This window comes from Balaenoptera borealis, assembly GCF_965194805.1.
Source record: "Balaenoptera borealis genome assembly, chromosome: 10".
NCBI lineage: Eukaryota > Metazoa > Chordata > Mammalia > Artiodactyla > Balaenopteridae > Balaenoptera > Balaenoptera borealis.
Window position 1 is genome coordinate 2,056,795 of NC_138874.1, and position 25,881 is coordinate 2,082,675.

General features: G+C 39.5%; 1 protein-coding gene across 10 annotated transcripts in view; it reads right to left on the minus strand.

Annotated features, from left to right (window-relative positions):
- Positions 1–25,881, minus strand: part of CABCOCO1 (ciliary associated calcium binding coiled-coil 1) — a 196,206-nt gene that overhangs the window by 50,596 nt on the left and 119,729 nt on the right. The window contains exons 6-9 of one of the 10 annotated variants that reach the window (XR_014249014.1): positions 23,899–24,021; positions 23,346–23,486; positions 16,416–16,541; positions 2,858–2,917 (exon numbers count right to left, since the gene is read on the minus strand). Coding sequence is in view for 3 of the 10 variants with exons in the window: in XM_082407505.1 (XP_082263631.1) it covers positions 18,311–18,385; positions 23,346–23,486; positions 23,899–24,021 (339 nt within the window). In the remaining 7 variants the exon portion in view is untranslated. Of the gene's footprint in view, positions 1–1,212; positions 7,258–8,269; positions 12,358–16,415; positions 16,542–16,578; positions 18,386–23,345; positions 23,487–23,898; positions 24,022–25,881 lie in introns of those variants that run through there. The other 9 variants (XR_014249015.1, XR_014249016.1, XR_014249017.1 and 6 more) reach the window with 9 other exon arrangements.

Here is a 25,881-nt window from a genome sequence, read left to right on the forward strand (position 1 = left end):
ATCTACCCCAACCTGCACTAGCAAAGCAACCCTTGACTTGCCTCTCAGTAGTCACAGCGCTAGGGTGTGGACCCACATGTCTCCTCCCTGTGCTGGCTAGCAGAAAGGGAAGGTGCAGCCTCCACCTCGACATTTACTTTCAGCTTCAGAATGTCCTGGGGGAGTGTCTGCTTGGCTGAAGTCAGGTTTCATGTCAAACCTAAGCTGCAGAGCACCCTGGGAAATGGGACCATTTAGCTTGTCAGCCTCTGCAGGGCCAAACAGTGGCTCGTAAGGGGTTGGAATGCATGAGGGTGAGCCAGCCTACAGGCTACATGGTGGGGGTGCAGGAGAGCATTTCGGAGAGAAAGGGAGAAGGGGCCGAAAACAACCTCGACTGACCTCACCACTTTGCTTAGAGCTGGTCCTGGTTATTCAGAGGAGGCATTTTAGGAATGCCACATCAGGGAGACATTGGAGTTTTCTCTGGGCGGTGGTTTTGAGGTCTGCATGTTGACCTATTTATTTTCTTGAGTAAATAAATATCCTCCTTCTTCTATGCCCCTGACATTTATGGGGGGTGTTTTAGTTCCTTCCTTACCAGAAGAGGAAAGGTGTTCAGACTCATCTGCAACTGGGTGGCCTTTCTTCAGGCTGGTGTCCACTGGACTGAGAAAACACTCTCACTACAGTTGTTGAAAAGAGAAGCTTTATATGCACCCCAGGAATAGGTAGCACTTCTACCTTCCAGGTAAATCGCTATTTCTCTGATGAGGAGACTCCAAATGAGGGCTCAAAGTTGTTCACTTTTGGATGGATCATGGAAACCCCTCTGGGTTTTGGAAGCAGGCAGTCAGTGGCGCTATCCTGCCATCTTCTTTTGAACATTCAATCCAGCAAACACCTTAAGCTTTAATAAACATCTTCTCTTTTAATAGCACTGACTCCAAGCTAATAAGGCAACTAGCACATCAAGTGAACATAAATTTCTCATTAACAATTTATGTAACTTTGTTGAAGAGAGCAATTCCAACTTCTGCTAACTGAGTTTGTAACAAAAAAGATGGATCCATTTTACTACCACCCTCAGGACCTTAATCACACTCCGGGAAAGGTAAAGTGACTCTCATTAGCAGACTAAGAGCTAAAATCCAGGATGGGATAGAAGGTTCCAGAACACAGTAAGAGCCCAAAAACTTCAACAGGATTATAAAGCAGAGGCACAGACTGGCATTTCACAGTGTTTTGAATTTTATTGGCCAGAAGAAGAGCCCTTTGACTTGAAGCTAAAGCCGTGCATAAGACTTTGAAGATGCTGGCTTTAGGATGTGGGTGATGTGTTCAGTTCTCCCTCTGTACTTAAGATCTTTCTGTGGAATGTGGCACAACGTGCTGGGTAGACCTGTAAGAGGACTTACGCTTTTCAGCTGATCCAAAGCTTTTCCCTCTGGCTGCAGGAGGTGGCTGTAATTTAGGAGTTTCATAACGAAGGGCTGAGCGAGACTTCCTAAAGTGACAGCCCTGTGGGCAGAAGAACATGTGGCGTGTCTGTGATCGGCCACATGTGATTGAATTTGAAGGGATTTAATAATTCTTCTTGAAATTCTCAGCTTTTCCCTCAGACATTCCTCTGGAAGCCTGATTAAACGCGTATTATTTCTTCTTAAGTGATTTTACAGGTTGCTTATTTTGGATTTATGAGCATCAACACATTTTAAAGGGTATTAGTGGGCTCTACTGCTGGATACTTGTTCTCTAAATCATTAACTTCACTATCAGCCTCGGATAATAAGAAATCTTTCAAATGTCACTTTTTTTTTTCTTCTTACGCATTCATTCAGGCAACAAGTATTTTTTAAACACCTTCTGTGTTCTAAGTTCTAGAAATACTCCAATGAACAAGACGGGCAAGGTCTTGCTCTCACTACAGTGTAGAAATTTAAATAAAAAGTTTGGTAAAGTCTATATTGTTGTGAAATCAGGAGGAATGAATTTGAATTTGAATTAGTCTTCCTTTCCCATTCAATAAAAATCAAGGTCAAATGGAGAGACACAAACAGGTTATGGTCCCTCTGCGTTCTGTTGGTGTGTGGTAACATTTAAAGTCGGAAGATGAGGTGAGTGCGGGGTGGGGGGGGCGGAAACTACTACTTTTCCTCTTGTCACCTTCTCCCAAGGTACCTGTTCCATAGAATTTGAAAGTGTCCAACTGTTCTAAGTCTGTAGCTCCAAAAGAGAAAATGTGCCGGCAGAAATCCTTGCACTGCCTGTGTGGGGAGACACATCTTGGCTACTACAGTGTATATAAAATCTTCTCTGTGTCTCGCTATCAGGGCTGGGGTGCAAGGCGCTGGGTCCGAGGGGGAGTGCGTAAAGGGACTGTGATTAAGTGAATCATTTAAATCATGATGGAGAAGAGACTCAAAAGGCAAGAACTAGGTAACTGGAACTATCTGGAGAGGTGAGGCAGACAATGGCAACAAGTGCTAGTCACAAGGTCAGGAACAAGTAGGTCAAGGTGAGGGCTCGGAATGGAGGCTGTGAGACATGCTGGGCTGCAGGATATTGTTTTTCTATTTATGTGAAACCATGTTGTCAAGTGTCACGGGTAAGGCCTTGTCAGCTTAGAAGCCCTTGTTGGGGCCACGCACACAGAGCTCACCAGAAGTGGCGAGCTGTCCCGCAGCGGGAAGGTTGGCCTCAGAGCAGCCTGTTGACTTCTCCCGTGGCTTGGGGGAAACCTGGATGAAGAGGATGTGGGAGAAGAGCCAAGGCTGCCACCAACTTCTCAGGAGAAAACAGTGGTCAACCCAAAACAAGGAGTTCAGCAGCATCCCTAAAGCTGACACTTTACAAAGTACTTTCCCACCCATCTCACCTGTTCCTCCCGACGGCCCCGGATGCAGACGGGTGGCTGGAGGGAGGATGGTTCTTCTCACTTGATGGATGATGAAAGTGAAACCAGCGAGAGCGAGTGAGTTTAATGTCACATGACTGTGTAGGGTCAGACTGAGAGCTTGAGTCCAGAGCTCCTCATTTTAGCTGCAATTCTCTTTCCAGTACAATTTACATAGTATTCAAATGCTATGTAAAAATAAGCAATAATGAAGCACAGCACTATAAACGTATTGACCCCCTGAAACCTGCGGTTGTTAAGCCAAGTCTCTGTGATTCCTTTGGAGACTTTGGCAATCCCCCTGGCCGCCGTCTCCTTTTTCATCTTTCTGGAGTTGATTGGCACGGGAGGAAATGTGTCACTGAGCATTCACTACGTCTGCTCCCCTCAACGTACAGACTGGCATTCTATCTACAGCCTCAGTCCTATGGGTAATTACGATCGTGGAGTACCAGGAAACATTTATTCAGTAAGATTTCACTCATTTGCTTATTCGATTGCTGAATTATCTTCCAGGAGTAAATCAGAAGGTTTTACCATTCTATTTGCTTACTTTAGTTGGGAAATCTGAGGGAAATGAGTCCAATTCACTCTTTACATTTCTAATTAAAACTTGTTACATTTCAAGCTTTTTGACAGAAAAAAAAAGACAAGAAACATTGTGTAGAAGGCAGCTTTGAGAAGACACAATCCATGTGGTTGCTTGAGCAGGAAGGGTTAAAAAAGGCAACAACAAAAAATCTGCTCGTTTTTGCTAGCTTAAAAAAAAAACAACTTAAACCATCCTCCAAATGTAGCTTAATCCATTTTCAGACTCTATACATTATGCATCAAGATTTTGTACAAAAGGGATTTGAGAGGAGCGTTTGCATGAAACCACTTCAGTGGATTAAATTTATAGTTCAGCATATTAGACTCGAAAAGTATACAAGACATTTTGAGCCCTGCCTCTTTCCTTATGTGCAAAGTTCCTACTTCAGGTAAATAACTTTTTAAGAACAGGTGGATTCCAGCTGCTGTCTTGAAAAAAAAATTAAGAAAGGATTGGGTCTTCCTTCCACTTAGCTTAGCAATGGCTACAGAATCTTGAAGAACATAAAGCATAATTGAGAAGGTTGATGTAAGCAGTTCTGCAGTTCCTGGGGTTCTTTCAGGCAAAGCCATCCTATCCAAGGTGGAAAAACTAAGGTGAAGCGACGTTCCCAATAAAAGGAGCTCATACAGTTACCTCTGCAATGACTGAAAATGCTCCCAGATTTTGTACAAAATGGACTTGCCACTATGGTTGAACAACTGGATGGAAAGCTCAGAATCAATCATCCAGATGTCTTCACCTAGTGGAAGTCAAACATCATTGACAGCACATCTGGATGTTTGGAGGGCTACTGCAATTATTATTTTGTTAAGTAATGGATCATTGGGATCTTGGAAACATAGCATCTATTTTCTCTTACCCCAGAGTACATGTGCCACCGGAGGAACATACTTTAACGGAGGAAAAGTCTGGAGCATCCAAAAAGCAACCCATTTCTGGGCTGTGAATGATGGGAGGTCCTAGGTTGACAGGCAGTGTCTGACCCCAAGGCATCATTACCTTGGGCTGTCCAAACCATGGGCTGTCCAAACAATCTAAAGAGTATCTGAGAGTTTCTATGGTAACTTTTATTTTTTTAAGTGCTGAAAAGTTTCTAGTGGCATGGCTGGTTGCCTGGGCTACAGTGTTGTGTTGACAGCTCTGGTCCTTTTCCTGGCAGCTGAAGATTAGGACAGTGACCAATGAGAGTGCGGAGTTCTCCTCTGAACTTTCTGCCAGACTGGTGATTCATTTTGAGACCTACATTTTATGAATGCTGTGAATTCAATGCAATGTAGCTGTTGAGGTGTCTACATTCAAACTGGATTCCATTAACTTTATGGTGTGATTAAATGTCTGAATCATATGGACTCTGGGTTGAACTTATGTGCCTTCTGAAAGCACTTTACAAGATGGGCAGCTTCAGTGAGTGTAATCTGAGGCATGGGATTAGGAGAACAAAACCTGAAAGGATATCAGCTCAAATAAAACAAGGATCTAACAACCCAAATTTGAGAGTTGAGGCAGACACTTACTCTCAGATATGCAGAGTGGAGCGCTATTCAGCATGCACATTTTTTCCTTCAGAATACTCGATTTTTGACATTAGAAGGGACTTGGTGGTCTGCCATTAGGCTGTTTTTCAAACTTTAAAGTACCTAAGCATTAACTGGGGTTCTTGTTAAAAAATCCCAATTTCCAAGTCCTGCCTTCTGATTCTGAAGGGCTGGAGTGGGGTGCAGGAATTATGGACCTCCTTGGGAGAAACTGACTTAATCCTCTTACATCTGGAGAAGTGATGTGGCTCACCTATGGCCTGGATTGCAGCTATTGGTAAGAGAGCAAGACCCAGAACTAGATCTCTTTACATTTGCTTTAGGGATCTTTTACCAGCTACTTAGTTCATGCTCATCAAGATCGATATTTATGACGTGGAAATTGTCAGGTTTGAAAGCCACATGTACCATGTTAGAAAAAGTAGAGAAAAATATGGAATGGCAGAGAGAGAGTGAGTGAATGAGTGAGTGGCATATTGCTTGCCATTTACCAAAAATGAATTTTGATATCTAAAAATTTAAGGTACTCCTGAGGTGGTAAATGGGAGCTGTGCAATGCTTCTTCATATATTTGAATCAATTTTAGGCAGTTCCTGATATAGTCATGTATAAAATACTTTCATTTCTGCATTTCTCTTTATGGATTTCTTTGGCTTCAAATACCCTACAAATATACAGCATTTGGAAATTCCAGAATTGATGAAATTAAAAACTTTTTCATTATTGCTGACCATTTGTACTTATTCTTTAATTTTTTAAATTTGTGAATTATTTTTTCAGATTCCTTCTAACTTCCTATTGCATTGTTAGCATTTTTTGTATTGATTTTTAAGAGCTGTTTATATATTAAAGTTATTAACTTCACATCTGTCACACATCTTGCTGAAAGTATTTTTCTCAGTTTTTTGTTTTATTTTTATTTATGGTAAATTTTCTTTTACATGAAGTTCAGAATTCTTCTGTAGTTAAAATTATTCTTCTTGCCTGTTCTTGTCTTTGTAATGTTATTTCATTTCTTTTATTTGTTAAGCCCTCTGTATCACGAGATCAGGAAAAGAGTCATTCATACTTTCTTCTAGTTATTTTGTAGTTTTAATATTTGCATTTAATGCTTTAACTCGTTGGTATACTCTGTGAAATGTAACATATAAAACACACACATATAACATATAAACATTTTTCCTCAAATAATTAATTGTCCCAGCATCATTTCTTATAGATTCCTTTACTTTCCCATTGGTTTATCAAGTATATCATAAGTACCCTTTATTGTACACTGAGATACTGTGCTAAATATTTTAATGAATTTTAAATTTTAATGAATGTAGACTTCATTTGATCCTTACAATAAAATTCTTGTATAGTTATTTTTATTCCCATTTTACAGATGAGTGAACTGAGACTTAGATAGCTAATAATGCTTGTCTACAAAAGGCAGATCTGAGAGGGGAATCTCAGGATTTAAGTGCCTCCAAATTCATAGACTCAGCCGCCCAAGTAAATTTCACCATAAGACAGATACTGAGTATTATGGCTCTTTGGGGGTTCTTTATTCTGTTTTACTAATTTGGCTGCTATTTTTGCACTAATATCATACTTTAAAGTATTTCAGCTTTGTAACGTTTTTAAATCAGAAAGCCATCTCCCCTTGTTACTGTTGCAGTATTCATGTTGACCTCAGACTAGCATTAGTAAATACAAATCCTAAGATTTTTCAATGGAATTACACTTAAAATGACATCTTTACAGTATTTAAATTTTGTATCAAGCAAAATGCCCATTAGGACAGTTTTATATTTTTCTTCACATGGGTCCTTTACATTTCCTATTTTCACCTTAAATATTTTGTATGTTTGTTACTACTGTAATAGATTTTTTTCCCCATTATATTTTCTAACCATTATTAATTTGTAAAAAATCTATTTTTAGTCTTTATTTTTTATCTGACTTCTTATTTTTTTAGAATAGATTTTCTCATGAGTTTTCAATGTATACAATCTTATAATCTACAAATAATAATTATTTTAGCTTTGTGTTAATTATACTTTTAACTTCCTTATGTTGTCGTATTGCAGGGGTAGGAAAAGCAAAATACCAGTGGTGAAAACAGCCAGCCTGTGTTGTCTACTTGCCTTCTCTTCCTTCTACAAAACATTCATGAAGTTCCTACTCTGTGCCAGGCACTGTGCTAGATCTTGCAGATAGAGCACAGAACAAGATAGAAACAGCTCCTGCCCTCCTCGAGGTACAGCCTGGGCAGGGAGACAAACATTAAACAGATAAATTATACGACTAATTCATTAATTCCAACCCTTATCTCACTTTTGACTTTAATGGAAATGCATCTGGTGTTTCGATCTAAGCCAATTTGAGATCTTCTTTAACCTGCTGTGTTCTTCTAAGGCTAGTTTGTAGTTTTTTAAAGTCGGGGATGTCCCTGGAATTTTAAGAAAAGGCTTCTCAACGTTGCCTTTTTTTTTTTTTTTTAACCTATTGTCAATCCATCCATTTTATAAGCAATAAACCCAAGGCTCAGATGGGTAATGCAGCACGCCCAACATCCTGCAGTTTTTTGTGACAGAATCTTCCGTGGAATCCACCTTCTAGAAGTCATCTCAGGGGCTTCCTTGGTGGCGCAGCGGTTGAGAATCTGCCTGTCGATGCAGGGGGCACGGGTTCGAGCCCTGGTCTGGGAAGATCCCACATGCCGCGGAGCAACTAGGCCCGTGAGCCACAACTACTGAGCCTGCGCGTCTGGAGCCTGTGCTCTGCCACGATAGTGAGAGGCCCGCGCACCGCGATGAAGAGTGGCCCCCGCTTGCCGCAACTGGAGAAAGCCCTCGCACAGAAACGAAGACCCAACACAGCCAAAATTAAATAAATAAATAAATAGAAGTCATCTCAGTACCATCAGCGCAATGTGTCTATTCACCCAAAGCTATGCACTAGTGTATCCAACTCAGATTGGGAGCTTTTTCAGAATAGGAGCCGTTTCTGGGAAGCGTTCTGTGCTTCCCTGGGTCCAAACGGTACCCGATGCCTTCTAACGGTTGCTGCTGTAAAGACTCTCTACCAGAGAGGGCAGGGAAAATGGGTAACCTGGCTTCCAGTGGGTTGGTCCAGAAGCTGGCAAAAGGGCAATGACACTGAAAGGCTAGGGTGCAGCATCAACCTCTCAGAAGTGATGTGTACTTCTTGTTAGTTAAAAAAGTTAATAGGGAATTTATGGAAAATACAGAAAAAATTTAAAAATCACCTGCAACCTTACCATCAACAGATAACTCCCATTTTATTCAGATGCTTTATCTTTGCATATCATTTTTCCCCACAAAACACATATCATATTTAATGATAGATTTTCCCTCTAAATCATGAACAATTTCCCAAGTCTGTAATTGCATCATCTTTTTGTTTGTTTTGTCTCCTCAGTTTAGCCCTGGCCCTTGAGTTTTGCTTTGCAGTGCTCTGGTGATTCATCTGTCTATTCATTTTGAAATGGTTCTAACAAATAAAGGAGCCTATGAGGACACCTTGAATAAAGACACTTAACTGAATCTAAAATGGTCACACTTGGTTGAATGAATGATGACCTTGTCATCAAAATTTCAGCAGAAAGGAAATGGTACTAATAATTCAATATGAGTCTAGCACCTTAAGAGATGAATAGATTTGGTTTCAAAAATTTCTAGCTAATTTTCATAGACATGTTGGAATGCAGTAGCTCCTTCTGTGGCAAACATTTAAAAAACCACACCCACACATAGAGATAATAATCAGCACCAGTAGCACAATCTTTGAAAAAGAAGAAAAAAATACCTTTTGTCTATCTACCTACCTATCTATCCACCTAAATTTGGAATTGAAGAATGCTGAGAATGCTAGGACATTCCAAGGTATAAAACGTTATGGGGGCTTCCCTGGTGGCGCAGTGGTTGAGAATCCGCCTGCCAATGCTGGGGACATGGCTTCGAGCCCCGGTCTGGGAAGATCCCACATGCCGTGGAGCCTGCGCTCTAGAGCCCGCGTGCCGCAACTACTGGGCCCGCGCGCCTAGAGCCTGTGCTCTGCAACGGGAGAAGCCCCCGCAATGAGAAGCCCGTGCACCGCAGCAAAGAGTAGCCCCGATTCGCCGCAACTAGGCAAAGTCCACGCACAGCAACAAAGACCCAACGCAGCCCAAAATAAATAAAAATAAAATAAACAAATTTTTAAAAATATTTTTAAAAAACCCCCCCAAAAAAAAGTTACAGAGGAAAGATCATTTGGTGGAGTAGAAATGGCAGTGACCTGCCCAAAAGCCATCTACATTTTTTTCCCTCTGGAAGGGAATCCCAGTTTTGTTCAGCTGTGGCTGACCAGTGTTTCAGGGCCACGCCCCCCACCCCAGCTGGTGCATCCTGACTCACCTAAGTCAATCCTGACCATTCTACTTCCCTTACCAGCATCTGGTTTAGGGTTGATCATGTGACACAACTCTGGCCAATCGGACACAGGAGAAACTCTACTGGCAGGCTTTGGGAAAAGTTTTTCTGCTTGTTAAAACGAAATGTAAGAGAAGAAAACATTTGTGAGGACGTAATTGTCATCTTGGGATTAGGAGGGGACAACTCAGGACAAAAGCCAAGGTGCTGAAGAGGACACCACAGACAGAAATGATCTGGGTCCTTGATGATGTCACTGAGGCTCCCTACCTCTGAACTTCTTTTTTGTAAGATTATGTAGTGTATTTTTATAATTTTTTGAGCCATTTTGAGTTTAGGATTTTATTGACTTGTAGCCGAGAGCATCCTAACTGACACAGGTGGTCACCAATACCAAGTAAACAACTGGTGACTGAACATGTTTAAGGGAGGGAAAAAATAAGTTCTTTCTATTTCCAACTCTGTCTATGATCTGACTGTGCTGTTTATTTTAACCTATGGACTGCGAACTACCCAAATCAGAAATAATACTTCTGAAATAAATATTAGTCTTTAGAACTGGATATAGTTAACATCAAGTAGCCAACGTATCAATATTTGCTCTAGTAGGGGCCTTAGCCAGGTTCTAGAGTAGGCATCTAGTAAATAATTTTTAGTGAATCAAGGAGTATTTCAGCTGAGGAAATTACCTTGGCCTAAGGGAAAAACTATTAGCAAATTAATAATCTAGAGTCTTGTTTATACTTATTATATTAGAGAAATCCCAAGCCATCCATGGACATTTAAAAAATTACTAGCCTCACTTAAAGTAGGAAGTATTGAAGGTGTGGCCTCTCGTGGGAGTTTCCTGAGTGTGTAGTTCATCATACTTAAGAGGCTCAGTCAATTATTTCATAGAATGTCAGTTTAGGAGGGACTGTGGGCTTATATAAGCTAAGAAGTAATTACTTTATGCAATAAAACTATAAGCAGGTCCCTAGGTAATGAATTTGCTGGTTGTTCTCCCAGTTTACAGACATTGACCCATATGACACATGCTACATATGCATAAACACAGAGAGACATATTCATTGAGTTAATTAGGGCAGGCTTAACTGCAGCAACAGACAGACCCAAGAGTGAAGTCACTCTCAGAAATGGAAGTTTCTTGCCCCCTCATATGACAGTCTGGGCATGTGATCTGAGTTGGTAAGTGTCACCTGTCATGTGGCCCTTCAGGAACCCAGGCAGACAGCTGCTCTATCACCTTTGAGTCGTCACTCTCCTTGCTGCCATCCGGCCAGCAGAGAGGGAGGGGAGAGAATGTGGAAGAGGTATGGTCTGGTCCTGAGCCATACCCTTCAAGCAGCACATTTCACTTGTACTCACATTCTGCTGGCTGGAACTTGGTCCCATAGTCACACCTCACTGCAAAGGGATCTGGAAAATGGAGATCAGCCATGTGCTTAGCAATAATAGGAGAATGGGTTTGCTGGACCGCTTCTGACATGTGGGGTGTCATGGAAAGAGGACCAGGGACCTCATCCTGCCTGGTCCCTTCTCCCCACTGCAGTTAAGAGTCCTCTTTGCATAGTTCAAAGGTGCTTGTCCGTCACCAGCCACCTGCAAGTCTCTGCTGAAAACCCTTCAATAACTTACTGTATTCAGGATAGAGACAAAACTCTTTATCCCGACATACAGGCGCTGCATAATCTAATATCCTTAACCTATTCGTTTTCAACTTTGGAAAATGCCCCTTTTCCCTTTCAAGGCTCTAGCCACACAGGCCCCCTTTCACATCCTCTGTTTCCCGTGTTCTCTTTTCATAGGGATTTTGCACTTGCTGTTCCCTTTGCCTAAAAACTCTTTTCTCCCTTCTTTGCCTAATTAGTGCCTACTCACCCTTTAAATGTGACTCTCCCAGGGGAACTTTCCTTGATTTGTTCAAATTCCTCTAAATCAGCTCTCATTGTGGAGTAGAACTCCCTGCCCGACAGCACCCATTACAGTTATTCTTTTATAATTGTTTGTGTGATTGATTAAAATCTACCTCTTCCACTAGATTATAAACTCCATGAGGTCAGCGGTTATGTCTGTTTCTGTTTGTGAATGCTTAGCCTAGTTTCTTACCCACAAAAGATACTCAGTAAATATTTGTTGAATATAAGCATACTTGAATGAATGAAGAACTGATAGTTTGGGCCCTGCCACAAATTAGCCATGTCATCAAAGAGGTTTTTACTATTTGGGGCCTTAGTTTCTTCATCTGGAGAGGATTGAACTAGATGATGTTTAAGACTTTCGTCACCATGGTCCTATGGTCCGAGTATTTTAAAATTGAATCCTGTGGGTCACTATGGTTGTTCAATCACTCAGCTATGTTTCCTAAGTTCCTAAGTTCTGGATCTGGCAAGTAGAATAGAAACATATTTTATTCTTTCGTCCTGAATTTTTAATTATTACAAATTCAGGGCAAACTTTAACTTTATCCTAATCCTTGAAGTCCAATCACAGCTGAAAGGGGATTGGATAACGTTAATAAAAAATAAGAGAATCAATGGTTATACAGAAAAAGACAAGGAAATAAAATCCATAAATATGTTGTTAGTCATTGTGGGATTAACTCCCGTATGGGACTGGAAGATGGGTACTATGTTACTTTTATTCTGTTTGAGTTTGGGCCTTGGTTTTATGAAGGTCATGTTTTGACGGTGACTGAACATAAATGTTCACTGGTATAAGAACAAGGGCTGGTTTTTCCTCCTTTTGATTTTGAGATGGGTATTCAATGAAAATATTAATACCTAGGCTATTTAACCCTTTCTAGATGATAGGATGACAGGTGACCATTACCAAGCTTGATTTCAAGTTGCTGGATAGCCTCAATTCCATGAACTCCATGAAGTCAAGGACCTTATCTGTCTTATTTCATCCCAGTACCTAGAAGGTGCCCTGAATAAATAACAGGTTAAATTTAAAAAAAAAGAGAAACAAACACCAAAATGACCATTGGAGACTTCTGCACTCAACATTCCCTGAAGCTAAAAATTAAATCACACAAAACTCTGGCAGCTCTGACAAAAAAGTGATGAACTGATCTCCACTGAGGGTACTTCCATGAATGAGAGAGGGACCCTAAAAGCAAAATAAATTTTTAGTATTCTCTCTTCGTTTTGAAATTTGAATTCCAACAAGATGGTATTATTTTGATTTAGATTCCTTTTTGCTTAGGAAACCTAAATTAATAGGTATTTTGGCTGCTACAAAGAGGTCCTGACTTCTCTTATTTAACAAATCAATGTCCAGGAAAAAAAAAAAAGACCTTGATGTCCAGAAGAGGGCCGGCTTCCTGAGACTCTGAAACTTGAGATGTCACAAGTATTTCTCCTCTACAACTGTTGGGAAAAGGAGCACGTTTCTTCTCTAGGGGAACTGAAGCATAATGAAATGCAATCTAAGAACATGCAAACTTATTATCTAGCAGGACGGTTGAATGGTTCCAATCAAATGGAGGAGGGAAAGAGGGGCTTTATATTTGGATTTTGGAAAAATGACTCCACAGCTATATTTAGGCACAAAGGTGCCTGCAAATACCTGAAATAGTGGCAGTCTGTGGCTTGTCTGTAACATAGTGAATATATTTTCTCTTTGAGACTTTTCATGGGGGTGAGTAAAAAATCACCCCAAATTATTCCTGCAAATGGAAAGACGCTATCTTACTGTGGATGCTAAGAGAAAGGTTAAGTGCGAGGTTGTCTGAGTGCGAGGTTGGTACGGTTTTCAGCTGGCTCCCCAGAGCGCTGCCTTTGTGCCAAAGGGTGCTTCGAGTAGGTGGACCCTGCGACTTTAAAAAAGTCAAAAATTGTCTTTATTTCTCCCACTCTTAGAAATTGCTAAGAAGTGGAGCTATAGCTTTTATGAGAATACTCTCTTCCACGTCTCCAATGTATAGACGTCCTGGCACCAGGGAGATGACCTTTTTAAAAATACTGATCTGACGTCACTTGCTACTTAAAACTTATCAACACGTTCCCACTGCTTTTAGGTTAAAAGTAAAAATCCGTAATGTGGGCTACAGGTCCCCGAGAGAGCTCTGGCTGTGACCCATCGTTCAGCCTCACCCTGTGTCCCAGGGACTTTGCACGTGCTTCTTTCTCTGCCTGAAATCCATCTTCCGCCACCTTCTTCTGTCTAGTTAAATTCTACCTATCCCTGAGATCACAGGCCAAGTGGCAAAACTCACAGGAAGCTTACCTGACTTCCCAGACTAGATCAAGCTCCTTTGTTCAATACTCTTATAATTCCCTGAAGCTTGTCTTTATCACAGTTAGTATTAGCTGTCTCCCTCTCCTAGATTACTAGGGCAGAGACCATGTCTGTTTGGCTCACTACTAAATGCCCTGGCACGTGGTAGGTACTCAATGAATATACAGCACACAAATGAATGAACGAATGGATCTGGGTTATACATTCCATCCCTGCATAAATTTTCTAAATATTTAATATGCTTACAATACAAGCAAGTTTGTTACCTTATTATAACTAAAAACAAAAAGAAAGGTCAGTTTTCATTTTGTTTCATATCAACTATGAGATAGCTAGATGAAGGTAAAGGTTAAGTATATGGGTTTTGTCATCACACAGGCCTAAGTTCAAAACCTGGTTCTACCACTTTACTTGCTGTGTAATCATGGGAAAGTTACTTAAATTTTTTCTAGGTTCCAGTTTCCTCATCTGTAAAATAGGTCAGACCTGGATTTCAAGCCCTGATCCATCTATCAATTATCAATTGTGCAATTTGGTTCAAGTTAATAATCTCTCAATAAATAAATTAAAAAAAAAAAAGTGACTTCCCTGGTGGTGCAGTGGTTAACAATCTGCCTGCCAATACAGGGGACACGGGTTCGAGCCCTGGTCCGGGAAGATTCCACACGCCGTGGAGCAACCAAGCCCGTGCGCCACAACTACTGAGCCTGTGCTCTAGAGCCTGCGAGCCACAACTACTGAGCCCTCGTGCCACAACTACTGAAGCCCACGTGCCAAGAGCCCATGCTCCGCAACAAGAGAAGCCACTGCAATGAGAAGCCCGTGCATTGCAATGAAGAGTAACCCCCACTCACCGCAACTAGAGAAAAGCCCGCGTGCAGCAATGAAGACCCAATGCAGCCAAAAATTAAAAAAAAAAATCTCTCTAAGCTTCAGGCTCCTTAACTATAAAATGAGGCCAGTAATATCTATCTGTTTATCTCTTAGGGTTATTAGGGGGATTAATACACATACACACATATATATGTATATATTTAAATCTGCTTATAAACATATGGAAGGTGCTCAGTCCTTGTGGAGTAAAACAATAAAAGCAAATTAAAACAATAGTTTGACAGTATTTTCTATCTATCAGGATACTAAAGATAAAAAATTGGCCAATGCATCTGTTAGTAATGATGTAGAGAAAGAGTTATCATATGCTGTTGGTAAAATATCCTTGGAAGGCACTTTGACATATCTATCAAAACTGGAAACGCAACTAAATTTGACCTAGAAATTTCCCTCTCTAGGAATTCATCCTTTACGTTTAATCATACATGTTCACACAGATTGTGATAGCAAAGTACTGAAAACAATAAAAAGTTCATAGATAGAACTACTTAAAAAGTTATGGGGATGGAGTTAGAGTCTGTCATACAGAGTGAAGTAAGTCAGAAAGAGAAAAACAAATACAGTATGCTAACACATATATATGGAATCTAAGGAAAAAAGAAAAAAAAAAGGCCATGAAGAACCTAGTGGCAAGATGGGAATAAAGACACAGACCTACTAAAGAATGGACTTGAGGATATGGGGAGGGGGAGGGGTGAGATGTGACAGGATAAGAGAGTGTCATGGACATATATACACTACCAAATGTAAAATAGATAGCTAGTGGGAAGCAGCCGCATAGCACAGGGAGATCAGCACAGTGCTTTGTGACCGCCTGGGGGGGGTGGGATGGGGAGGGTGGGAGGGAGGGAGATGCGGGAGGGAGGAGATATGGGAACGTGTGTATATCTGTAGCTGATTCACTTTGTTATAAAGCAGAAACTAACACACCATTGTGAAGCAATTATACTTCAATAAAGATGTTTAAAAAAAAAAAAGTCAAAAAAATAAAAACTAAAAAATAAAACAAAACAACAACAACAACAACAAAAAAGTTATGGAATTGCTAAAATAAAATACTGTATGGTCGTAAAAAGTACTGATAGAGAATTATCTTAAGATATATTGTTTGACGAAAAAAGCAATGTAAAGAACAATTCAAATTGTGTTTAAAAAAAAAAAGACCCCTCTATACAAGCATCCAATTGTTTAAATGGGCAAAAAATTGTTTAAATGGGCAAACATTTTCCTACGGACTTACTGGAAGCTGTGGTTGCCTCATGGGAAGAGAAATGAAGGTACCTAGCTAGGGTGAAATTTATTTTTATTTTTTTATTTTTTGGCTGTGTTGGGTCTTCATTGCTGCTCTAGTTGCAGCGAGCTGGGGCTACTCCTCCTTGCGGTGCACGGGCTTCTCATTGCGGTGGCTTCTCCTGTTGCAGAGCACGGGCTCTAGGGTGCACAGGCTTCAGTAGTTATGGCACGTGGACTCAGTAGTTGTGGCTCACGGGCTCTAGAGCGCAGGCTCAGTAGTTGTGGCGCACAGGCTTAGTTGCTCCGCGGCATGTGGGATCTTCCCGTCCCAGGGCTTGAACCCGTGTCCCCTGCATTGGCAGGCGGATTCTTAACCACTGCGCCACCAGGGAAGCCCAGACATTTATTTTTCATCGTCTACACTTTTTTTGGTAACGGAGTGCATATATTCCTTTATCAACAAAATTAATTTAAAGAGCAGAGACTGTGAATTAGCTACTGCCACTACAATTGCTCTTTCTCCTATCATTATTAGATGTTACAGCCAGGCTGCCTGAGGGATCCCTGGGCTGCTCCAACATGAAAGATGTAAGAAAACAGGGTGGCAAAGTAGTTACCATGGGAGGATGTATCGATCCATAAGTTCCAGTGGAGAGACAGAGATGGCTGGGAATTCTGGCAAAGAGGCTGATCCAATAACTGGACAGTGGGTATTAGGGATGGGCAGTGGTTTTTGGGTTATCCTAGGAGGTAAACAGAAACCAAACCTTAGAACAAACATCCTTTAAAACGAATTTATTGAGTTCTCATAACTACCTCAAAAATAAGTATTATCCTCATTTAATAGATGAGCAATTAGAGGGTGAACAGCCTGTCCAAGGTCACACACAAGTCAGGTGAAGCTACCCTACCATCAGACCCTGGGAGTCTTACTCCAGAGGCAGGCTTTCCGCATGCTTATAGGATAGTGTCTTTGTGTAGTTTTTAGGGATCTTACTGCTATTTTTTATTCAGTTTTAAACTCTTGGTACCCTTGCTCAAAATAAGAACTCTTTATTAGAAATGGAGGTCCACTCTGTGCCAACGATTGCATTTGAAGCTGTGTTTGGTGATTTCGAGAAGCTCCTTTATTCCCTATTTGTGGTTTCTCTAGTTTCACCTCTGTTTTCTCTGGAAAAAGACTGCTTGGCGAAATTGAGGCTTGTGAGCCCTCCTAGCGATCTCCTATGGCCATCGGCATTTTCAGTTAGGAAGGGCAGCTCAAGGAAGAGACACCTCGGCACATCTCCCGGCCTTCCAGACTCGGAACTGCACGAACAGTAAACACGGTTTCATCTTAAGGACTTCTCTTATTTTGATGATCAGTGTAGTTAAAAAAATATCAAATGCTGCCGGATCTGTCTCGGCCCCAGATGAATACATTTTGGGCAAATCCCTTTGGTACAGATAGAGTAAGTAGGTAAGGTTATAGCACAAGGCCAGAGCACCGACAGAACATATTCGACCAAGTGCCACCCAGATGCAAGTACATCTGGTTCCAGTATAAACTGGAAACTTCTTGGAGGAATGGTCCCCTCCTAGCAAGGCTCTACCCTCTAGAATACTCAGAAGTCTCAGAAATTGGGAAAGGGCCGAGGTAGTAGTTAATTTAGTTTATCCAACTAGGGACAATCAGTCAGCAAATGGATATTTTCTTTTGAAATTATATTTTAATAAAGGTATTTAAAGGCTTGAGATGTTTTCAATCATTCTACTGCAATATAATGGTTAATTTTAAGAGCTCTGTGAGTTTGATTTGTATTTAAGATTTTTACAATCTATATATAGGTTGGTCTTTAATAACCATTTATACATTGCTTCTTTTTATATAGGTCATGTATTCTCCTGGGAGAGTAACAAGATTAGAAATAACAAACACAGTACAGAATAAATTAAAGTGCTTCAAACTGCATTATATAATTTCAGAAAATTGGTTTCACACTGAAACATTTAAATAAGAAAACCAACTGATTTAAGGAGGAAAAAACCCCTAGTATATGCATTTGAATTGCTATTGTTTAGCAAGTTTTATCCTCAGCAGTGTGGTGTTGGTCTATGTTCACAAAGCTTCAGCAATGTGGCAGTTCATTTGGGTCAATACGGAAAAAATTATTATTATTTTTCTTTATTTTAAAAAGTTGACTTCATTCTCCTTGAAGATGATTAACATTTACTAATCAAAATGTCAAAGGAGTATTGTAAAAGTAATTGTATCTTTATATATAATTCTCCAAACTCTTATATACAAAATGTTCTTATTACACACAGTGTAATAAATTCAGAGGCTGTTATGGGACAGGAGGTAGCAAAATTGGGGCCAATACTTTTCTAATTAGTTAGGATAATAAAAAGTGGGGCTTGGTTTTCCTGTCCCAGCTAAATGAAAGCGATCTGGTGCTCTAGAGAGTCTATTATTCTGGCTGGTTTTATTTGTTTCTGTGAAGTTTAGCATCACTCTCCTTGTTTGGAGCCCTCAGGCCTTTTTCAATTTTTCTATTCGTGCATTAAAGGCCTCTTCCTGTATTTGCAGCTTTTCGTTTATCTTGGTCTGTGAAGACAATCATAAAAAAGTGGTTATGATGGAGCTATCTTTTGCTGCACATTGTCTTTGTGGTTTTGACATACTATAGTGCCTAAAGACAGACATTATCCCTCACACACCTTCCTGTTTTGCAGACACAGCTGTGTTTCAGCCTGTAGTGATGTGATAACACTTTATCATATTTCTCTGCACATTCCCAATGTATAGCATGTCTGCTATGAACAGGAAGTGGTATTTGGACAGCCATTTTTCACATAGCCTTGTGTTAGAAGATAGGCTAATTTATCTGCATTTTCAGACAGACTTTACCAATAAGCACCGAATCAGAATAACTGCTCTAGGCTCAGTTATTGCAGTGTTGTTTGTACTGCCACTCCTTCGCAATGGATGTTTTTGTCTCCTGTGTAGTACATTCTAAATGAGATCCCAGAAACCTTCTGTTGTGAAATAACAACACAAATAATTTCACAATTAGAATGATTCTCATAATTAAAGAGTATCCTTCACACATATAACTCCTGGAATTATGCCACTTTGTGGTACAGTTTTGGTAGAAAAAAGTAAGCAGTTGCTGACAGGTTTTAGTGTTTGCAGTGGCGGTGATAGCATTTAGCTTCTGGCAGAGATATTCTGTGGACTAACATTGCTACCTGCATAATTCCAAAAATATTTTCACATTATCTGAACATTTGTAGCCCTGGAAATGTCTTCCTTTTTTCATGATGGGTTATAAAACTATGTATAGAGAAACCAGTGGTGGGGCATGGTAAAACTGGTGTTTTTGTTTAGGTGATTTAAAATAGTTGACAAGTGTATGAGGAGTAGTTCATACACATAAATGTTAATAAGTAATTTGAAGTTTAAAATATTAATGTCTATAACCTAATTTGAGGACATCAGGGTAACTGTATTTTGAGAAATGTATTATTTTCGTTTATATAGAAGAAATTTAAAAAATCAAACACTGTTTTTGGTCCAGATATAACTTCATTCTTATTTCTTTATTTATAAATGTAATTATAATAGGTAGTTTTCAAAGGTCCACCTGGTTGCCTTATCTGATGAGATTTTCAGTTCAGAGTTGCTATTTCTGAAAAGATCACATTGGTGTCAATAATTCTGGGTTCTCGTGTGAGTATCGATCTTTTTTGGCTCAAGTTTGATTATCAAGCCCTGGGGTCAAGTCTGGCCTCTAGCTTCTCATCTTTTCCTTTCTTGGTGACTGGGTGAAGGAGGCAATGAGGGATGAACATGGTCCTCCGGGTTACAAAAGAACTGTCATATTTCAGGGGCCAGTAATCCCCGCAGGCACAATTCTAGAAGAGCTGAAAGAAGCCAGGGTCTAGGAGTGTGGTGACCTAGGGATTAGTTTAGCTCTGTGGCCTTGGGCAAGCCACTCAACCACCTTTAGTTCTTATCTGAAAAGTTAAGCAGTTTAAAATTAATTATGTTAAATTTCACGTATGTTAGCTTTTAAATTCATAATTCCAACTCCTAATTTTGTGATATATTCACCGACGTTATACTATTTCATTAATAGGATGTTGTGATATGTTTTAAACATAGATTACTTCTGCTTCTTTACGGCATGCTATATATTAGACCATACAGGGAATGAAATGGTTTGAAGAAATGATCTTGTTACAATTCCAAAAGGATCGGGAAGCACTGCTCTAACTAGACAATTGACTCTCCCCGCTTTCAATTAATGTATTCTATATCCACCAATAATCTCATTTCTTTTCAACTAAGAACAGATGTATTATCATCTTCCAGCTTCTGTCTCATCAAGGTTTTCACGTTAACCTGGAGGTCTTTCTGGTATTTCACTGAGACAGAATTCACTGACACAAGTGTTTGCTCTGGGGAAAAGGCTCCTGAAGGTCAGGTGCACACCTGCTAGAGCTGACAGAGGGACATGTCTCAGATCTCTAGACCATGGTGATAGGGCGCTAGATGACAAGACTCCCCGTCTGGTCAAGAGCAGGTTGTCATTGGTCTATGGTGTATCCGTGTTAATCCTCAGAATATTGCTGACCAGACATGCTATCCTACAACCCCCAGGATAGGGTGTGGTTCCACTTCCTGTTAGGAAAGAATGAAAAATCCATGACCTGAGTTCAATACCCTTTCAGTGATCACTCCTTGAGGTGACTTCCCACTCAGCTTTTCTAACCTGGAAATTCAAGTTGACCTAAAAATACCTGTGCTCCCAAGATGGCAAACTTCCCTCAAGGTTTTCACATTATTTTGCCCTATTGCTTAGACAGGGCCAACAGCCAACATTTAATGTAAGAATTTAGTGCTAGCATTCATATTTCTCTAACATATAATTCTTTAAATATATTAAGATTTGCTCCATTGGGTATAATTTTTATTACACAACTCAGGGCCAAACTAAGTTCATTTTGAATGTATCTTTAAAATTAAAATACCTAAACTATATAAGCTTAAAATGTTTGCTCTATTCAGTATAATTTTAATTAACATCTCAGGGCCAAGATAACTTCATTCTTAATAAATTTCTAAAATTATAAAGTGAGTCAATGGGAAAGTAAGTAGATTAACATAAAAAATTTAAGGATTCACACTATTTTCAGAAATTTCTGAATTACAGAAAGTGAAATATGCCTGTAACCATGCTGGAGGAGAAGCTCTGAAAAAACTGTACTTAAAACATGAATTCTCTACTGCCTTTTCCTACAAAAATTATAATAAGAGTATGATTTTTTTTTTTTTTAAGAGTATGATTTTTAAATAAAGAAGGAGAAACAAGTATTGGAAAATTTAAAACATTTTACAAATAATAATTCATTAAATGTTCCTACAGCAAGTCAGTGTCTTCAAAAGGTTTGTATACACTGACCACTGACAAGTGGCTACCTTTGAACAGCTATGAGACAGTTTTAAGAGCCAAGAACACTGGAAGGAGGTTTTAGAAGTGGAAAATAACTTACCCATCTAAAACAGGGGGAGAAATTTAGGTAAGCAGAGAGCAATTACCCGACTTGGAATTTGACCAAGACACAAGAGTAAACACTGAAAAAGTGCCACACCACTGGAGTATTAAAAACCAAAGTAGTCTGGTCATGATATTAGACATTATGTGGTTTCTGTGGATAACACTGGAATTAGAACTAGAACCCAGTTCACAGCTCCCAATCAGGGCCTTTCATCAGTTTCTGACCCTGGAAACCCTGGACAAATGACAATCTTTCTGTGTCTCTAAATTTTCAATTTATTTATCGGGTAAGTGCCTGCCTAATTCACATGGAGTTTACTAGGATTTTTGAGAGAAAATATATAAAGGGGTTTGCTATCTTGAAACACTGTATCAATCCACATCACCACGCAATTTTATTGAAAAATTGGCAATAATTTGGCCCAGGCTAATGTCCATGAATCTACTTAACATGGAAATGATCAAGGCACCTGAAAGATCTGTATCCCTCACCTCTGGTCCAGGTTCTTTCTATGCCTAATTACATTTAGATGAGCCAGCTAATGGACTTCCAAGCTCAGTAAGGATGGCTGCAGGCCAGTGGGACAATAACACACACGTATAGCAATCATATTCTTTCTGCTATAGACAGTAGTGATTTAAATGCTGCAGGCTTTAATTTAAAAAGTTTTTTTTCAATGAATAGTTAAAAACATACTGCTCACTACATGGAACATGGCCTTGGTAAGGATGTTTTCAATTTTGGGGGCCTGCAAACAATTCTATTACTGTCTAGTAGTCCTTCGGTGATAATTTCAGAGCCGCAGGATCACAAAGGAGCCCAGGGCCATGATTATACATAAACTATATTTAGATGAAATGTTATCAAATCTAAAAAGGAGATATGTTCTGAACTTAGCTTAGTTCAACTGCATTCTGCCCTTCTACACAGTAACCAGTTATTACATTCATGGGGTTGTTAACAATAAAGCTTTGTGTAAAATATGTCCTTTCACTATTTCTGGTAAACACTAAACACCCCTTATTAAGCCGAGGACTTTGGCTGATTCTGTTGGCATTGAATCATTAAATATTCATGTAAATAGTATATTAACATTTGATGATTAAACAACTAACAAGGTATGCTATTCCCAAGCTAATCTTTTGCTCCTTCTAAATTAGTTGTTAATACAGTGTGCTTTTTATATATAGTCTCATGTCCAGAAAACAACTAAATCTTTTCCTGAGATGCATTCATATTTTAAACATGCAGTATATTGTCCTACTGATTCATTGTTATTGCCACAAGAAATTATAAATCCTCTCAAAATATGGAAATCACTCATTTAATCATTTTGCCTAGGAAATGATGCAAGCCTTTGTGTTGAGGTAGAAATGTTTTTTTGTTTGTTTGTTTGTTTGTTTTTGGATGGGGAAAATATATTAAGCATAAAACTAAGCCAACTGATTCATCATTGGCAGTTGCTACTGAGATGGCTGTTGCCATCTCCATTTTCATGCAGCCATTGGTGTCAGTGATAACACCATTAATATACATAGCCATTAGCTATTAGTGGTATGTGAAAAGGAGCAAACCGTCTGAGAAGGAGCTCAAAGATATGAAAGCCTCTCGGTAGGAATTTGGTGAAAGGTCTTAGCTAAGAATTATGGTCTGAGCTTTAGTGTTTACTATTTAGAAATGTTCTCCCATTACTCTTGCATGAGCAATGGCTTACAATGTGACTGGGCACGAAGTCTTTATCATGTTATTTTTTGGGTCTCTATGCTGAACGATTCTGTAAACTGATAACGCACCACACTATGTGCTGTTGGTGAATTTATTTTGTGATCTTACTGAGTCTCAGATGACTCAACTGAGAGTTATGTGGAGATGTTAAATTGAACTCCTCCATCATCAGCATCACTCTTGCTGGCAGAGCGTGGGTAGTGTTTATAGACATTAAGGTTGAGGTTGGCTAATTAACCAGTAATAAAGTAAGTGAGCACACCATCAAGGCTGAGTACCTGAATGCTGATTAAAATGTCATCTGTGACTTGACCCAGCACCAATTTTATATCTTCAATGGTGAAACCAACTAATGGATCAGTCTCTGAAGTGTCAGCTTCTGGCTGGGACTCTTCAGGGCCTTGTTCTTGATTCAACCCCTAGAATATTAAAAGTAAACAACACTCAAGTGATTTCTGGAGCCTTTACTGATAGTAAAGGCTTCTCTTGGATAGTTTTCTATCAGAAATGATGTCAATCTGGAAGGATTTTGATTTGACGTTTTCCTGCATCTTCATTATTCATGAGCATCATGACAAATCAAGTAATGGTGCTTTTATCTACTCTGGGGAAAATGAAGGTGGAGACTGGGGAAGATGGAGTAGAAGTAATTAAAATTGCTGAACCACCCTCAGCTGGCCCACTTGTGAATCAACGCCAAAAGAAATATTTATATTTAGCTAGGAAAAATCAGAGGGAAAGAAGATAGAAGCGCATTTTGTTCTTTTTCTCTTATCCTCTAGAGAATATAATGCTTAGATAGGGTGAATTAAGAGACAAAAGGAAATATACCTTCATTTCCATATCCAGTATTGGAGGTGGCTCTATGAATGTTGAGTAAATATCAAATGAGATTCCTTCTTCTAGAGGATCAGGGAAAGGGTGACCTGCAGGCTTCACAACCTCTATCACTTGCTAGTGGGGAAGAGAAGAGCTGTATTATGACAAAGTCTTTGGTGAGTGACCACAATTTCAGACAATATTTATAAAGTTCCAAGTCTATTATTTTCTAAGTGCCATCGCCTCTGAATTCTTGATGCCACCAACCTCTTAGTTCTCTAGTGCTTTTTGTGCTCTGTACCTGATAATTAGCGTTTTACTTTCCCCCACTGTCTAATTTTTCTGTACCATGTAGTTTAGAACTTCATTTTGTACTGCCTTGATCTTGAATTGTTTCATGGGTCAGTGTCCCCTTCCTCCTGTCTACCAGCTCTCTGGAGGTAGAGACCATGTTTTAGAGCCTCTGTGCCTCTTTTCCAGTTCTGGCAGGGGGTTTCGCGCTTAAAACACTCAATAACAGCCTGATGGTGATTGCTATTACTCAGTAGAGCATAGCTGTTCTTGGAGACAATGGTGAAGTGGCCAAGAGAACCTGGTGATGAGGACGATAAAGGCTCTAACGGTTAATGTACATAGCCAGCATACAGTAAATCAGAGAGGAGATTTGCAAAGTCGAGCAGAAACACCTAGGGCAAGGCAAGGCGCCACTGTGAGCATTTTAATAATTCTGTGGCAAGAGTGCCAACCAGAGGAAGAGTGACGGGTGGTCAACAGTGGAAATGAAGAAATGAGTTAAAGAAGTCACCTTATGTGGTGTCCATCTCACCATGACTTGGGGGAGAGAGCGGAGATGAGCGTACTGATGGCATTAAACATCTGATGCATCTAAATGGTTCCTCCTGCTCTGATTTCATGTTTAAAAGGCAACATTCTGATCGTAATGTGTGCCTTCCCATCTCAGATGATCCATAGACACACCCAGTTGAGTGCTCTGATCTTCATGCCTGTTACATTTCTCATTGGAAATCAATAAATCCATGTTCTAGTTTATTTAGTAAGGTCTCGGGAGCTTGTTTTTGTGGCCCTGAGATGAAGCCACCCACTGTATGCTGACAGTCTTTAAGCCTACAAGTTTTAAGACAGAAATCTAGAAACCATCCCATGGGGCCTGAAATCATCATATTCATTTCTAACTTCTCTACAATATTTCAAATAAACTTACATGTTATAATACTTCATCTTTTACATATTAATATTTTTGATTTAGATAAGTTTTGGAATGAACTGGAGGCTAGGTTATTGCTTGGTCATAGCAATGTATTTTGCCTTGAATTCATATTACTAATTTTAATTTGATTTTATAGGAAGTTGCTGCTTAGTATAAATATATAGAAGGACTGAAGTGTCGTAACTTTATGGTCAAGGCAAGTTGGAAATCAAGAGATTTAATGATTGTCTTAAGGTCAAATAATTACTTGGTGACAGGGATGGAAGTTAAACCCTGGTGTGCTGACTTTGTGGCTGATGCAGTTTTTGGTAAACTGTAATATGTCATCATGTTGCCACATTTGGAAATTACTGATATTATTAAGCACTTAATCTTTATTCTGTTAGATGACATCATTCCAGATTGTCTATCTTAAGTTGACTAAATGTTGTTAATCGAAACAGAAGATCAAAAAAATATATGAGAACAATCCTTTTCTCTCTTCACTTTCATAAGATGCTGGTTTTTTTCCGAAATGGGACATACAAGCATTTTCATCTTCCCACAAAATTATTTGTACCAATTTTTCACCACACTTCTTTTTTACCCTCCCGCACCTTATATTGCTCTTTATTTTACCAAGCTAGAAAAATGAAACAGCTAAATATATTTTAAATCCTCTGAAATATTATAGGTAAAATAAATAAGCTGTACATAGGAATCTAGAGACAAGGGAAGATAATGAGGTATTTAGTTGGTGGACTAAAGTAGACTAAATTTACTAAAGT